Source organism: Ascaphus truei, chromosome 4, assembly GCF_040206685.1.
Source record: "Ascaphus truei isolate aAscTru1 chromosome 4, aAscTru1.hap1, whole genome shotgun sequence".
NCBI lineage: Eukaryota > Metazoa > Chordata > Amphibia > Anura > Ascaphidae > Ascaphus > Ascaphus truei.
This window is the reverse complement of record NC_134486.1, coordinates 331,611,070-331,625,989: the sequence shown is the minus strand read 5'-3', so window position 1 is coordinate 331,625,989 and position 14,920 is coordinate 331,611,070. Positions and strand designations below refer to the sequence as shown.

At 44.5% G+C, this 14,920-nt stretch overlaps 1 protein-coding gene across 13 annotated transcripts in view; it reads left to right on the top strand.

Moving 5' to 3' along the window:
• The window catches only part of ADGRB3 (adhesion G protein-coupled receptor B3), an 892,370-nt gene that overhangs the window by 552,597 nt on the left and 324,853 nt on the right, over window positions 1-14,920 (top strand). For all 13 annotated transcript variants that reach the window (XM_075598089.1, XM_075598088.1, XM_075598086.1 and 10 more), the window contains one exon: window positions 8,946-8,989. In XM_075598089.1, coding sequence (XP_075454204.1) covers window positions 8,946-8,989 — 44 coding nt within the window. The remainder of the gene's footprint in view (window positions 1-8,945; window positions 8,990-14,920) is intronic.

The following is a 14,920-nucleotide window of genomic DNA, read 5'->3' as shown; positions in this document are numbered from 1 at the left end:
AGGGCGATGATTCCTGGGGGCAAACCCCGGGCCCCAAGTGGTTCCCATGTCGGGGGTGAGTAGGTCCTTAGAGCACAGAGGCGGGGGGTCCCCAGACTGTCCCTGGGGGGGCCTCTGACAGTGGCCAGGGAGGGGGAAGAGGGAGGAGAGGGGGGGTGGTGGACACATGGGGGCGAGAAAGAAAGTTGGCTGTCCGGGAGCCCAAGAGAATTTCCGCTTGACACCGTGGTGGCAAGGGAAGGTGGCAAAAACACCTAGAGAACTTTCCGGGTCGCCAAACATGGGGCGAGACCAGTAAACGAGGTCAGACACCCTCATCGTTTGAGAGAGGGGTGGGAGGGGAACTAACTTGGGTGGGTGGCTATGTCTGAGACAGAAATAGGGTTATGCAGGACTGCCAAAACATTTTTAGAGAGCCACCAGGTTTTTTGAAGTTAAGTGTTCTGGTCATTTTGGGCCATGCCAAATAAACAATACCTATCCTGGTGCGAGTCAGATGGGCCTTTTCCTTCCTTAGGTTCAAATGAGGGGGGGGGATACCGTGGCAGAAGACAAGCTCATAGGCATATATCGTGACCGACCCATTCTCCAGCAACACATATCAACTGGCCAGCAGTACTGGGGACACCAATGCGTTCTGGGATTTCTTGGTCTTAAGTGGACCTCGTTGCATGGATATATAAAGCTCAGGTAAACCTTTTCTTGGGAACATGGGGGAGGGGGGGTGGGGGGATGGGGTGTGGAGCGGGAGTAGTGGAAGGGGGGAAGGGGGGGGTAACATCATAGTAGACACCGGGATCACAGACCTATACAATGCCTAAACAGTGCTCCTAAATCATGCTTCAGCTAGTCAGCTGGTCAAGGGCCACATATGTATGTTGGGAGCTCTTGGTCCTGCATGAACATTATTTCATGGCTATACATGATTCAGATAAACCTTTTCTTGGGGTCGTCATGGGGGGGAGGTGAAAGGGAGGGGTGAGTGGGGGGGGGAAGAGATAGGGGGCGGCGGGGAGGGGGGGGAGGTGGGAAGGGGGGGGGGACACCATGGTAGACACAGGAATCATAGACCTATACAGTGCCTAAACAGTGCTCCTAAATCATGCTTCAGCTAGTCAGCTGGTCAAGGGCCACATATACATTTTGGGAGCTCTTGGTCCTGCATGTACAGTATTGCATGAATATACAAGATTCAGATAAACTTTTCTTGGGGCCGATGCGGGGGTAAAGGGGGGGTAAAGGGGGGGGGAAGGGGGAGGGGAAGTGGTAGGGGGGAGGGCGGGGAGGGGGGAAGAGGGAGGGGGGAAGGGGGGGGGACACCATGGTAGACACCGGATTCACAGACCGGACATACATAAACTGAACAGCGGTGCTGATGAAGCATAGGCCCATATGGGCACTCTAGATCATGGTAAGTCAACATTGCAGGCGCGTATATGCATCAGGGAGGGGAAGGGGAGGGGGGGCGGTGGAGGGGGGGCGGAGGGAAGGGGGGGAGAGTGCCAGGGGGAGACATCAGTATCGGCGTCTCAAACCTGAGGGGGTCAGAGATCTTATGGTATAATTGAGTTGAGCAGAGGGTCTGGTAACGCAGAGATAGTTATGCCTACTTTAGGACTTGACACATCAACATTGCAAAAACATATATGAGGCAAAGAAACAGTTTCCTCATTTCAGGATGTGGGATGGAGGGGGGGTGGGGGGGAGCTGACAGGAGGCTTCTGCAGTATCCCAGGCAGGGATAGTGCCACGGTTCAAACATATATACATAAACAATGCTGCAGAGGAGGGCGGAGGGGGGGTAGTTTTGCCATGGTGCTTCAGGGCAAACGTGGGTGCTGGAGATGCAGCATTTTCCTGTTTTTCTGGCTGGCTAGCCTCTCCGACACTCTAGGGGTGTCCGAGGGGTCCGATCCTGTGGCATTGTGAGGGGGGAGGTTGTCTCTCTGTGGTGGGGGGATCCCCAGTGCTTTGAGGAAATCCATCGCATCCTCAGGGGCTGAGATGGTGTAGTGGCGCCCGTTGCGGAGCACCACGAGTTTAAAGGGGAAACCCCAGCGGTACTTAACACCCTGGTCTTGTAGGTAGTTGGTAAGTGGTTTCATCCCTCGCCTTCTATTCATTGTGACCCTGGAGAGATCGTTAAATAGTTGTATGTCCACGCCATCCATCTTGATGTTGCGCAGACCCCTGGCGGCCTCCATGATACGTTCTTTAGTGGAGTATGCATGCATTCTTATCACCACATCCCTATGTCGGTTGGGGTCTGTTGGTTTTGGGCCCAGGGCCCTGTGGGCTCGATCCATGAGGAGTTCGTGGTCGGAGAGGCCTGGCACCAGCTGTAGGAACAGCCTGCGGAGGTAGGTTTGTAGTTCCTCGTGGGAGACTGCCTCTGGGATGCTTCTGAAGCGGATGTTCTGTCTCCTCTCCCGGTTCTCGAGATCTTCTAGAGTGTTTTGGAGATCCTGGATTGCTTCGCCGCATCTGGAGACTTCCTCCTTGGTCTCGGCCTGGGCGTTGGTGGCTCACTCCATTTTGGCCTCGAGTTCATCTGTTCTATCCGTGAGGGCTCCAACCTCGGCACGAATGCTCTGCAGGGCCTTCTCCGTGTCCTCCTGCACCCCTCTTCTCATTTTGGCGATCAGGGAGTCGAAGAACTCTTAATTGAGGACAGGTGGATCTGCGTCGGGCTGTACATGCTGATTGCTGGGTGCCGCGTGCTCCGGCTCCTCCTTGGCGCCATCTTGGGTTTCAGGGCTCAGCTCTGCTTGTCGCGGCGTCGGGGCGAAAAACTTTGTGACCGAGTTTTGGTTTTTCTTCTGGCCTTTTCCCGTCATCTCCCTAGTGCTGGGGGCAGGGGCAGGTGATGAATTTAGGGGGTTTGGGTTGGGGGAAATTGCTTATTCTGATCTTTTTCGTCTGAGGGTAACGGGAGCTCCTCTCCTAGTCAGCCATCCGTGGTGACGTCACCGGAAGTCCTCTGTACTCCTATTTTTTAACCATGTTCTAATAAAAAATACAAAAATAGATACAAAACCTGGCGCATAAGTTGGTGTGATTATAGTCCAAATAGAAAGGATAATGTGATTAATAGTCCTACTTCTACGACTTGGAGTAGTCGGTGAGAAATGAACTCAGTTCACAGTTCCTAGAGGTGGAAGCCAGTGCTTCTCATTGGATGGAATTAATCCTGCATATGTGAGATATTAAGCAGAAAGAACAAACATTGCGCAGTATATTTAAACAGACGACAATTATTTTCTGAATGCTGGGTTCACTAAAATGCCTACTTACTAGAAGTAGCTAGATCGCATGCAGGGGAGAGAAACTGTGCTTTAAACCTTCCTGGCCCCGGGAGCTTCTGGTGTGGCACGAACCCCTCGTGGTGTCCTTAGCCTCCGTGGGTCTTGAAAAGTTGTCTCTTCCGATCTTGTCTTTTAGGAATCCTGCACCTTTTTCTCCGGTAAGAAACAAAGAGGGACAGGGGATTGCGCAGCACAAACAAACTTTAATGACGCCTTTCCTAAAACACAAATAAAATACTCACAAGTGAAGGTGAGTTTAAAAACAATAAAGAAGTGCCCGGCCAAGCACACACAGCAGCCGCCTCAGTCACTGAGAGTCCTTCCCGGTACCGCGTGTACCTCGCGTGTATCCGGCGTAGTTGGATGACGTCACCGTCTTCAGTATTGACTGGCAGCTGGAGTATCTGAGACAACGCTTCTTAGGCTCCTCCCTACGCGTTTCGTGACGGGGAACGTCACTTCGTCAGGGGATTGTGGAGCCTCATCAATCCCGTGTCATTTTTATAGCCGCAGGTTAACCCCTTATATGGAGGGACCACCTGAGACTACTTGAAAGCAACATGTTCCTAATGTCCTGGTAATTATAACCAGCGGGGTTATTAAGGAAGCATCTTGAAATGAAAGTACTTAAAAGCACTTTAAAATGACCCTTGCAGCATATTAAATGTACATGAATCACATAAAATTACATATAGGTAAAACTGGATATGAGCAAAAGATTATGAGTATCTTGTGGATAATTATTTACAAAAAAGAAGCTAGGTCAAAATCAATATTTAACCCTTTGGGCTGGAGTGTTTGTAGAGTAATGTTCTCAATTTTTTTGCTATTCTCAATATCCATCTATGTTTATGAGAGAGAGAGAGAGAGAGAGAGAGAGAGAGAGAGAGAGAGAGAGAGAGAGAGAGAGAGAGAGAGAGAGAGAGAGAGAGAGAGAGAGAGAGAGAGAGAGAGAGAGAGATTATTAGTTTAATCTGTAAAAATAATATTCAATGTTTTGATGTGCCAGTCTCACAGTGACCATGTTGTCAAAAGTCATACATATATGGAATACTGTATATAGGGCCTTTCTTTTTCAAAGTGCTTAATCAAGGGCAGTCCAGCAACTATCTGGGGTAGAAAGGATATTTTATTATCCAATTGCAGATAGCTACAGTAAGTGGAGGCATGGAGACAAAAGTGATTCAACTAAGATCGCAAAGTTAGTATAAGGAGACTGTAAAGGTACTGTATGGGGTAGCCAGCCTTCAATATAAAGGTGAAGCCCTGCTATCTACCCCTAAAACCGTGGTTCCCCGGCAGCTTATCAGCAACTGTAAGCCAGGGACAATGTGTGTATTTTGACGTCTTGCATTATAGCTAGAAAACTAGGACTTCGGGAACGGGACCCTAATAGTGGGTACTGGGGGGCAAAAAGGGTTATAATATCTGTAAAAGTTTTAGGACAAAGTTACCGGTTGTCCCATAATTTTACCCGCGAATCACGCTTGATTTTTGGGAATGTGTATGCATTTTTCATAACGCTATGATTCCCTATTAAATATTGCCAAGCCAGCAAGTTCTCAGGACTTGGTTTTAAAACTTGGCTGCTAGGACAAGTTTTACCACTCAAATTCCCCAGCCCAAGTTGTAGAAGAGAAATGTGTTTTAAAATGTGTATTCATCTCTATGGAGGCAGCCCTTGTAATTCGATTAGCTGGGATGCCTGCATAGAGGTGGTGGATCAGTAGCAAGGTGTCAGGCCATCTGGTTGAGTGGGGAAGGGCAGAGAACCAGGTCCAGAGACAAGTCTCCCCTTGGGGTTAGACTTTTTGTTTTTAGACACTGTGGAGCCTACCCAGCGAGAGGTATGGATCTGGCAAGGGGAAGCCGTTGCTCGCAGGCACGGTTCCCACTGACCAATTAGAATTTCCCGCTCACAGCTACCTGACCCCCTCGGTACACCCCCTCCTCTGATGGGTGCAACAAGCTGAGCCTCCAGCTTGTGACTGGCTGTTGCACTACGAGACGTACTCTGAGTGGCTGCCAGTCTTGGTTCCATGTTAGACATAGGATCCCAAGGTCTATGTAAGGGGACTGCCTGATCAGAGTACCAGACTATTCCTAGGCTTGATCCGTTGAAGCAGAGGCGGGCTTTTCAAAGGTGGTTTGTTCGCAATAGCAAGACACTCGGCATTGCGGTACCAGAGAAGCCTAGCTAAGCTGAGGACAAGTTCTAGAGACATGGCCAAGTGCTACTATCAAACAAAGACCCGGACAGTGGGGTAAGCCAGGTATCTATCCCGCAGATAGTACAGTGATTTTCCTGGACGTGGAGCGAACAGGCTAAGCCTTCCGGAAGCAGGTTCCCTGCACCTAGTTGATGTTAGTGTCTCCTCTAAAAGCCCCAGTTGTGGTGTTTTTCCCTGTTTTTGTGTTACTTTGTATGCCTGCTGGTTTTACCTGAATAAACCTCATTTTATTCCACTACCTTGTATTGCCTAGTGAAATTGATCCCGGAAGGTAAAGGTGTTAAAAGTATTGGTCTCCCATGACAGAGACAATGCAGGATTTTAGTCTACAAGCTTGTGTATTAACATCTAATATATGCCATGCCCCCTATACCCCTATACCTACTGCAAGGTATGTATATGACACATAATTCATTATATTTTGTATATACCTTTAAACTGGACGACCATAAGGTACTGCATTATGTAATGCAAGTACATTAATACAACTTTCTCCAGCATTTTAGGGTAGTTGTCTATTAATGGGTTTCTGCTGCAAATCTGAGGAAATACTGATGCAGAAACACAAAACTAGACTTATAAAACAAAAACAAAAAAACATTACTTTAAGTGGGATTTTTCTCTTTGATTAATGTAATAGTGTTGTTTGCTGTTTTTGTTGACAGTTTTTCTACAGTAAGTCTAGTTTGGATCCGGATAAAAAATGATCTGGGCATGAATACTGTACTTAGTAAATTCCACCTCTAGTTGAAGTTTACCAATATTTTTTAGTTGTGAATCAATTCATGCTGACTTCTAAAGACTGCCTGGGGCATCGTGTGATTTTACTTTTTTTTTGTCTGATTATCCCTTATGGCTGATAAAAGGCATAGTTTCTTCAAGGCTAACTTTAGTTGATCAGATGGCACAGGGGTAGATAAGTATGTTATACAGTACTTATTTTAGCAGCATGTTAGGTATTGAAGCCATAAGGAAGTTGTAGTGAGTTCTGCAGGGAGTTAGAGCTGCACATCCAAAAAAAGTTGATCTTTTCCCTGATTATATGGTTCCATCTGGTCACTCAACCTTGCTCAGTCACAGTGAGATAAAACAATGAAGCAAGTCTGCCAATTGGAAACAGTTTGAAGATAGTGTACTGAATTAGGCACTAACTTGTTGAAAATGATGGAAGCAAATGGCAAATATTTAAAGGAAAATTACAAATAATAACATAATATATATGAATAATGTCATTTATTAGTGTTAATTAGAGATGTGCAAAACCTTTGCACAGGCTTGTGAAATAGGAAAATATTGAACTTTCAGCATGTGCAAAATTGTGCAAACTCATCAGCATTCACAAAAAAATACTTTGAAAATGTGAAATACTGGTGAAGAGAGTATCCTCTTCAGAAAATCAGCTTACAATTCTTTAGATTGTCAGAAGTTTGTTAAATCTGGGCAACAAACGGGATGTTACCTTAATGGGTAATGTCCATTATTTTCAGTGGGTTTAACAGGTATCCACAAAGCTAAATAACGGTCGCTAGTTATCTCATTAGCATAGGCTTAACTCCATGTGACATTAGGACTTATTGAGTCAAGTGACGATTATAATGAAGGCTAACTTTTAACAGTGACAGTGAGAACAATGGTCCTGCTGCCTGACAGTCCTAAACCTCTTTGTTCTGGAAATCAGCAGTGCTGGGCTACCAAGGCCCAGACTATTTTCACCTACACCTGATGGTCAGGACTCAGGAGTCCTTATGGCCGAGCATAACAACTGTATGTAAGTGCAATACATAAGTACAGTGGCTCTGGCAAGGTGCCATAGCTGAAGACAACAGCACCATAACCAGTGTGTGCATGGTCACTAGGCCAGGCTACCACCACACCACCTGTTACAGTGTATGTAATTCAACCCTCAGATTCCTTATGAATGAATGCTGAACTGGCTCTAGATCTTAAATACTATATGCTTAAATATACACATATTTGAAGTGAAATAGCAAAAATAGTGTAATGTACTGAGGTACAAACCTTCCCAAATGTCATTATTCCTTGGCAAGTTAATAAAACATATATGCAAACCAAATTGGGATACATTTACACATCTCTAGTTGTAATGATAAGATTTAAATCATTTTCCAACTGTCAGTAACATTTAATTTACTAATCAAAATGTGTTTTTATGCTCTTATGTTTTCATGCAATTTTTGTCTTATAGGATTACTCTGATGGTAATAGGCTTGGTACTTTCGCCTTTAGATTGTTCTATTAAAGTGGATTTCTCATTTATTAGTATTTTTCCCAATATATACACCAATTAATTTATGGGCTTTCAGAGGGTTTGCCATTAGAAGCTGCTGAGAAAGATTTCAGCTGATAGCCATTTAAAATAGATGAAATATTAAAATTAATAGGGAATTGTTGCTATATAATTAGATTTGCACCTATTCCAGTTAAAAATGCATAGTGGTACAAGGGATATACTATTATTGGTCTAAGAAAATACAGACTGTAGTTTTTCAATGCCTGAACACTATGGCATATCTCTTCCATAAATAAATACTGATTTGGTCCTTTAATGGCATTTGTAGGATACAGAGGTGGGTGAGGAGACTGAGGTTGTGATGACTCAGGGGTCTATGTATCAAGACCATTTTGGTGCACTACCGGGGGGCAGTTTCATCCCTGAACTTATGCATCAAAGTATTTCGCAGCTTGTGACTTGGGGAGTGTCAGGAGGAGCTGGGGAGGATTTACTAGGTGCACATGTTATAATAAGATGCAGTATATCCCATTTAGCACCTGAGTCATTCTTCCCCCCGCCGCCCCCCTTATTTTCTCCCAAAATCTGCCATATGTGAAGTGCTGAAGTTTAAACAAACTGGTTTTACATATGCCACAATTCTGCTAAAAAAATAAAACGAGCAGTGCATCAGAACACACTTTTATCTATGTTGATACGTAGACCCCTCTTTCTTTCACACACTTGCTGGATGCCAAGTTGCACATTGGCTTTATAGTATCAATGTTTGCAATGCATTACTGTCCACTTCCACACTATAGAAGGTAATTATGCCTCATACAGTATATACTTAGCACACTAAATTAACATTTTTAAGTAAATGGTATATTTGTTTTGGAAACATTCAGTTAGGTTTACATTATTAACATTTCCTTTGTATGTCCCTATAAATACGTTTTTCTCTTCCCAATATTATTGACTTTTTTGTCTATTATTCTCACTCGAATATTGCTTGAACAATCCACGCAAGTTTGAAATGACATTTTACACTGTACTTACAAAGTAAATGTTGTTTTATTATTTTGTAACTTGTAATTAATAATTGTAATATATCAGTTGTACATTTAGTTTGTAAATATTTGACATCAAATAATAATGTTGTTTTTTTGTTTTGTTTAGGGTACTTTGAAACCATACTGTGTTCTTTGGGATGACTCAAAATCGTAAGTGGGAAATTGCCTTTACTAGTTATTATTTACCAGTGTGATTGTATTGTTGTTTGAGCTGGGTTTTAGATGTGACTTCGATTTTAAGATCTAGAAATAAGAGTGATCTGCTGTTGCCAGGATCACCTTCTTATAGAGCTGCATAGAATACCACATTACCTCCAGAGCATCACAACTCAACAGAAGATTTCTCCTTCCACCCCCTTCCCCCTACTACTGCCACCCAATGTCCTTTTCTCTATTTGCTTTGTTCATATGTTTGCATTAGTCACAGGAGTTATTTTTGGATTTATTGCTCCATGCATTTTTAAGCACGTTACCCTGCCTGTCACTGTAATACATATGTATTGTGGTTGGAATTGCAATTACTATTGAATCAACTGTATGCTAGTGGTATAACTCATTTGTACTACTTCTATTTAAACACTTTGTAGAAGTCAGTCCAGCTGATGTGAGCGCACATGGGCAACACTTTCTTTCTTGATTTAGATTTTAAACTTAAATATTTTTTTTATTATAATTATTATTATTATTATTATTATTATTATTATTATTATTATGCAGTAGCAGATTACAATCTATCAACCCTGTAAGCATGGACATATCCTTTGATACAAGCGAGTCAATTTAACCCCATTCCACACTAGAATATAACTTGTCTGTAGTGGATCCTTTATATATCAACAATTTAGGAAAACACGGCTTGTTTCAAAGTTAACCACTTATTTGACAAAGAGAGGGGGTTTATGCAATGTGCTTATGCATCTTTGGCAACAAAAAAGCTAACTGTGCCACAACAAATGCAACTTTTGGGCTGAGTTGTTTTTTGTTGTCCATGCTTGCTCTCCCTCAATAACACATTATAGATTGCTCTTTTCACATTCTACCAGCTTTGCAAAACTGGAACACAGTTTTTGTTTGCCGGCAAATATGTCAGGTGATTTATCAAGCGGCTATAGTCAATTGCACAACCCGGCAAAAACTGTAATTTTGAAAAAAAAAAAAAAGTCATTAAAATTGTAATCTCATGAATATGATTAAGGTGGAACTGCTCAACAATCAAAATATTCATGAGATTGTAAGGTGCATTTCAGTCTGCAAATGCATACTGTAGATAAGCTTAGATTGCTAAAACACAATTCATGTAACTTATTCAGACATGGGCAACTTATATGATCATGTGTTTATACATACATACATATGTGACTCTATATACCACAACTTTTAATACATGTAGTTATACATTTCCCTATGCAGTCTTTAGTAACACATTTCCTATATGTGTTTTCTTTACATTTCATGTACAGTACAGAGTTTTAATGTACATATGTTTTCATATAAAGGCATATGATTAAATATAAAAATACACTCACAAAAAATATTCTATCAGAAAATATCTATATGCTTGCGTCTAAGTTTGGGGAAAAACATTATTTATGAGAAACAATCAAAACTAGAAATCTGTTTTTGTGTATTTCATGTGGATATTGCTTATACAGTAACTTTTATTTAATAAAAATAAGTTCAACCTTTCTTGTAATACGGAGCAAAAACGGTCACTCTGTCCCCATAACAAAAAGCGTGGATCTGGGAGCATCAGAGCGGAATAAGAAGAGATTGCTGCTTCAATCTCTCTACACCTCTCTCCCTCTCACTTTCACCATCTCTCTTTACCTCTCAAAAATACATATATATATAAAATATTTCTATAAATATTATATATATATATATATATATATATGTGTGTGTGTGTGTTTGTGTGTACAAATGTTGCCACCTTTATAGTACAACATTGTGAGATGTAACACGATTACAGCTTTGCCAAGCTAAATGCAACAGTTTTTTTTTATAATCTTTCTGTGTAAGATTATATGGAACAAAACTTAAATAGGTCAGCTTTATTTATAAACAGGCTCTTACCAGTAAACATCAATCAAAGTTTTTCCATGCAGGCTTACACCTAAAGATTATAACAAAGTAAAATGAAATAAAATGCCTTTAGATCTGCTGGTTTATAGTGAACTAAATACGTGTTTCATAAGCATTTTACAAGAGCGTGAAGTTGTCATTTGTAGCCAAGTTTTTTCTTTGCAACAGCAATCCGTGCTGGTACCCATAAATATTAGGAGACCTCCAAAATATACAGCTGACTTTTATCATTAGACTGGTGATCTAATCTTTATCTATATCTATAATGCCACTATATACATAGTGAAGATAACACAAGGCTACCTGGAGTAAAAATTACATTGCATAAGCATTTTATAACATTTTACATATTGAACCCATAGTAGTCAAAGTTCAGAGCTAGACATAATAAAATAATATGCTAATATAACTATTGCGGATCTGCTCCATTATCATCAAACACCTATATGCAATTTAGGTTAGTAATGCACCACTGTCGTGCATATACAATTGGTAAATCGGCAAAAATACCATGTTATTATATTTTTCTAACTCCACTTATTATCTCCGATTTAATGACCGTTACCAAAAATCCCAGCCCAAGAATTAGCTATTTATATAGTAATTCGATAAAAGCAGGGTTGCAGACCTGTCTGAGAGATATGATTGTGCTCACTAGTGATATTTTGAAGTGAAACTTCTTTGCTGGCACCTACAGGGTTTTGATGGGAAAAATCTATTGGCTTGTAGCGAAAAAGCGTGATGGAAGTGACGTCACGCTAGATGGTTGCGCGCCCGTGCATTCACATTCCTCAACATTCAAGGCCACACGGAGGTTGAAGGTAGGGCATGCGCAGAAGACGAGGTAGAAGCCTATATTGTCCCACGCATGCACAATACTGCCCTTCACGGCTCAGCAGCTGCTCGCTTGGCGCACATGCGCAGCAGCCTCCGGCTTGGCGCCAATGCACAGCAGACGCAGACTCAGCACACATGCACAGCAGACACCGGCTCTGCGCGTGCACATCAAATGCCGGCTCTGCGCGCTTTCGCAGCAGCCACACTGCCACACTTGGGAGACAGAGACCACGGAGACCACACACACACACACACACACACAGAGACACACACAAATAATTCACAGTTAGTATAAATATAGAAGTGCAAATAGCTAAAACAGAGGTGGGGGCGGGGTGCCGAGCACATGCGTTCCAAGTCAAACTTCTTAGCATTTTGTCACTGAAATTGTGTTTTGAATTTTAATTAAAAACATTACAATCACAAATACAATTTCTGTGACAAAACAGTGACACAAGAGAAAGAAGTTTCACTTAAAATGCGCATGCTCGGCACACACAACTTTTTTTTTATTTGCTGAACACTGTATACTTTTGTACCCAAAATAATTAATTTAATGTGTGATTGAAACCTATTCCAACTTCACATTGACAAAGCCAGTCTCTAATTGAAGAGACCCAAAAGGTTGAAACAGCTTGACCTCGGAGCCTGCGAGGAAGCTCCCCCTCTGATCCCCCCCCCCAAAAAAAAACACATAAATAAACACACGACAAAGGTCTGGAGGTTCAAGGCCACGGCTTTATTTACACAAATAATAATAAACCTTGGTGAGTGCTACCTCTGCCAGCGTGCTCTCCCCCCGGGTAAAGGCCATTGGCACCCCAACCATGGCCCGCACACCCACCAAGCCGGGCGCCCGTTGGCCCGGCTGTTAAGCGATACTGGGCTCAGGGAATCACGTACAAATGAGCCCTGCCTACTCGCTCGCCACCCGAAGGCTTTAGGGGTTATCTGCACCATAGAGCCCCCGCTGGCAAGGTTACCGTGCACTCACCCCCCCAACAGCCGCCGTGACGAAGGCAACACCTGCCTTTAAAAATGTCCCCCTCAGGTATGTCAACCTCAAAGTCTTTCTTTTATCCACATTCTGAAAGGGGGAAAAAAAGATACAGCATACACAATATAATTAAACTATGTCACGTTTAACACACCAAAGGCCGGGTGGGTGGGAGTTCTTTTCTGTGCCTGACTGCCTTCCCGCTCCCTCCCCAGTTTAAATCCCCTAAGCCCCCCCCCCCCCCCCGAGGCATGGTGGGAAGAAAAGCAGGGGGAAGGGGGAGGGGCGCGCGTGCAGAAGGGAGGGGAAGCAGTATCCGGCCAGCTAGGACAGGGAGGCATTGCGCTTCCTAGCGCTACAGGTGAGGGGACCCTGCAAGGGGTGAGGGGACCCGCAAGGGGTGGGAGTTAGGTGAGAAGAGGAGGGAGCCTGGCCCCAGCGGTCATGAGCCCCGTCGCTGAGGGGCTCCAAGCTGCCGTTTGTGAGTTCTGTAGGTTTACTGGCTGAGAATATCTTTAACTCAGGCTGTGCTGAAAAGCTGTGTAATGCGGCAGGCATATGCTTATATTTTAAAATGGACATAAAGTAAAATATGACACTGTGTGCTCATTTGCATGTCACTTCCCAGAATGTCTTGCTGTAGTGGAAGCATTGCATGCTAAGAGATAATGGGGAAGCGCAGGGTTGCAGGCCTGTCTGAGACATGTGAATGTGCTCACAAGCAATATTTGTATTTGCTATAGTAATTAGCTAACAGATAACATCACTGTATGTTTAACATGCCTCTATCTCTAAACCGCATAATCTAATTCTCTTTAACAATGGGACAGATATCTACAGTATCTACATTGAATTGATTGGGCACTTTCCAAAAAGCTTCTACATCTTCTCGTGCTAGCATCTTCTTTCTATATATCGCAATGACTTTAAATATGTTCTACCATTTGCATGTCAATCTTTGCTTTAGGACTGTGTACTATAATTCCCGATGGGGACAAAATTATTAAGCAAATGCTGTCCCTTGATGGATTCCACAAACATTTGTGATCTACTGTATTCACTACAACAAGATAGCGGCCCCCCTAGCCATAGGCGGAGGGGCCTCATGACCGGGGTTCTGGCCTTCCCCTCGCTGACCTGCCCCCACACCTCCCTCTCCTGCTCAGGGGAGGAGTTCCCAGAGGGCCTACTTAAGGCCAGGCTGGCGGGCAGCACGGCCGCTTACAGCATCTGCAAGCGGTGTGCATTCCGTACGGCTGGCAAGGAATACGGCGTGGTTTGACTATGCGGCAACGGGCGAGGTGCGACCCAGTTCACTGTCCCCTGGGATGGGTAAGGAACCTGCGGCGGTAAAGAGGGGGCGGTTGCGTGACAGGATAAGCGCATTTAAGAGCTGGTTGGCTTCACAGGAGGACCGGGCACTTCACGGGCTTGCAGGCGAGTTAACAGGGGCGGAAATCCCAGGGGGCACAGTGGGTGTAAGGCAGGCAGCACCAGGGCCAGCGCTGGCTCTGGGTCCAACAGCATATGGCGCAGCAGGGAAGGCAAATTTCACGGCAGCATTTATAGGCATGCTGAAGGCTTTGGAGCCTCAGACATCAGTCACCTTCGGCGCAGGGGAGGCAGGTGCAGCGTTAGGAGTTGCGGCAGCATGGGGGGGGCACATCGGTGGGGGGACGGCGGCACCATATCCCATCCTGGCAGCCTCCAGCCTGACCCCGGTGTCTCTTAACCCAACTTCAACCACGGCCATGGTCATTGGCACCGTAGGTCCCATCCCGGTACCGACAGCCATCGTCCTGACCGTGGTGTCTTTGAATTCTTCAGCCACGGCCGGGGTCATGGGCATGGTAGCTGCCGCACTTGGCAGCATAACACGCTAGACAGGCAGTAGGGCAGCCCCTGCGGGTGGTTGATGGGGCCACGCCGTGGAAGGTACGGCAGCACATTGTACCTGGTTATGGTAAGGGGCTGCGCGCAGGGCGGCAGCCTGCGGCATTGGGGCCATAAGGCAGGGCGTCACGGTTTGCAGGGCAGCCCCTCGTGGGGAGTGGCAGTTTCCAGCTACTGTGACGCGGGACGGATCGGGTTGCAGGTCGGCCCCCGGAGGCTGGATGCTGGCCTCCGACCACTGTGACGCAAGGCAGGGTTTCACGGCACACCAA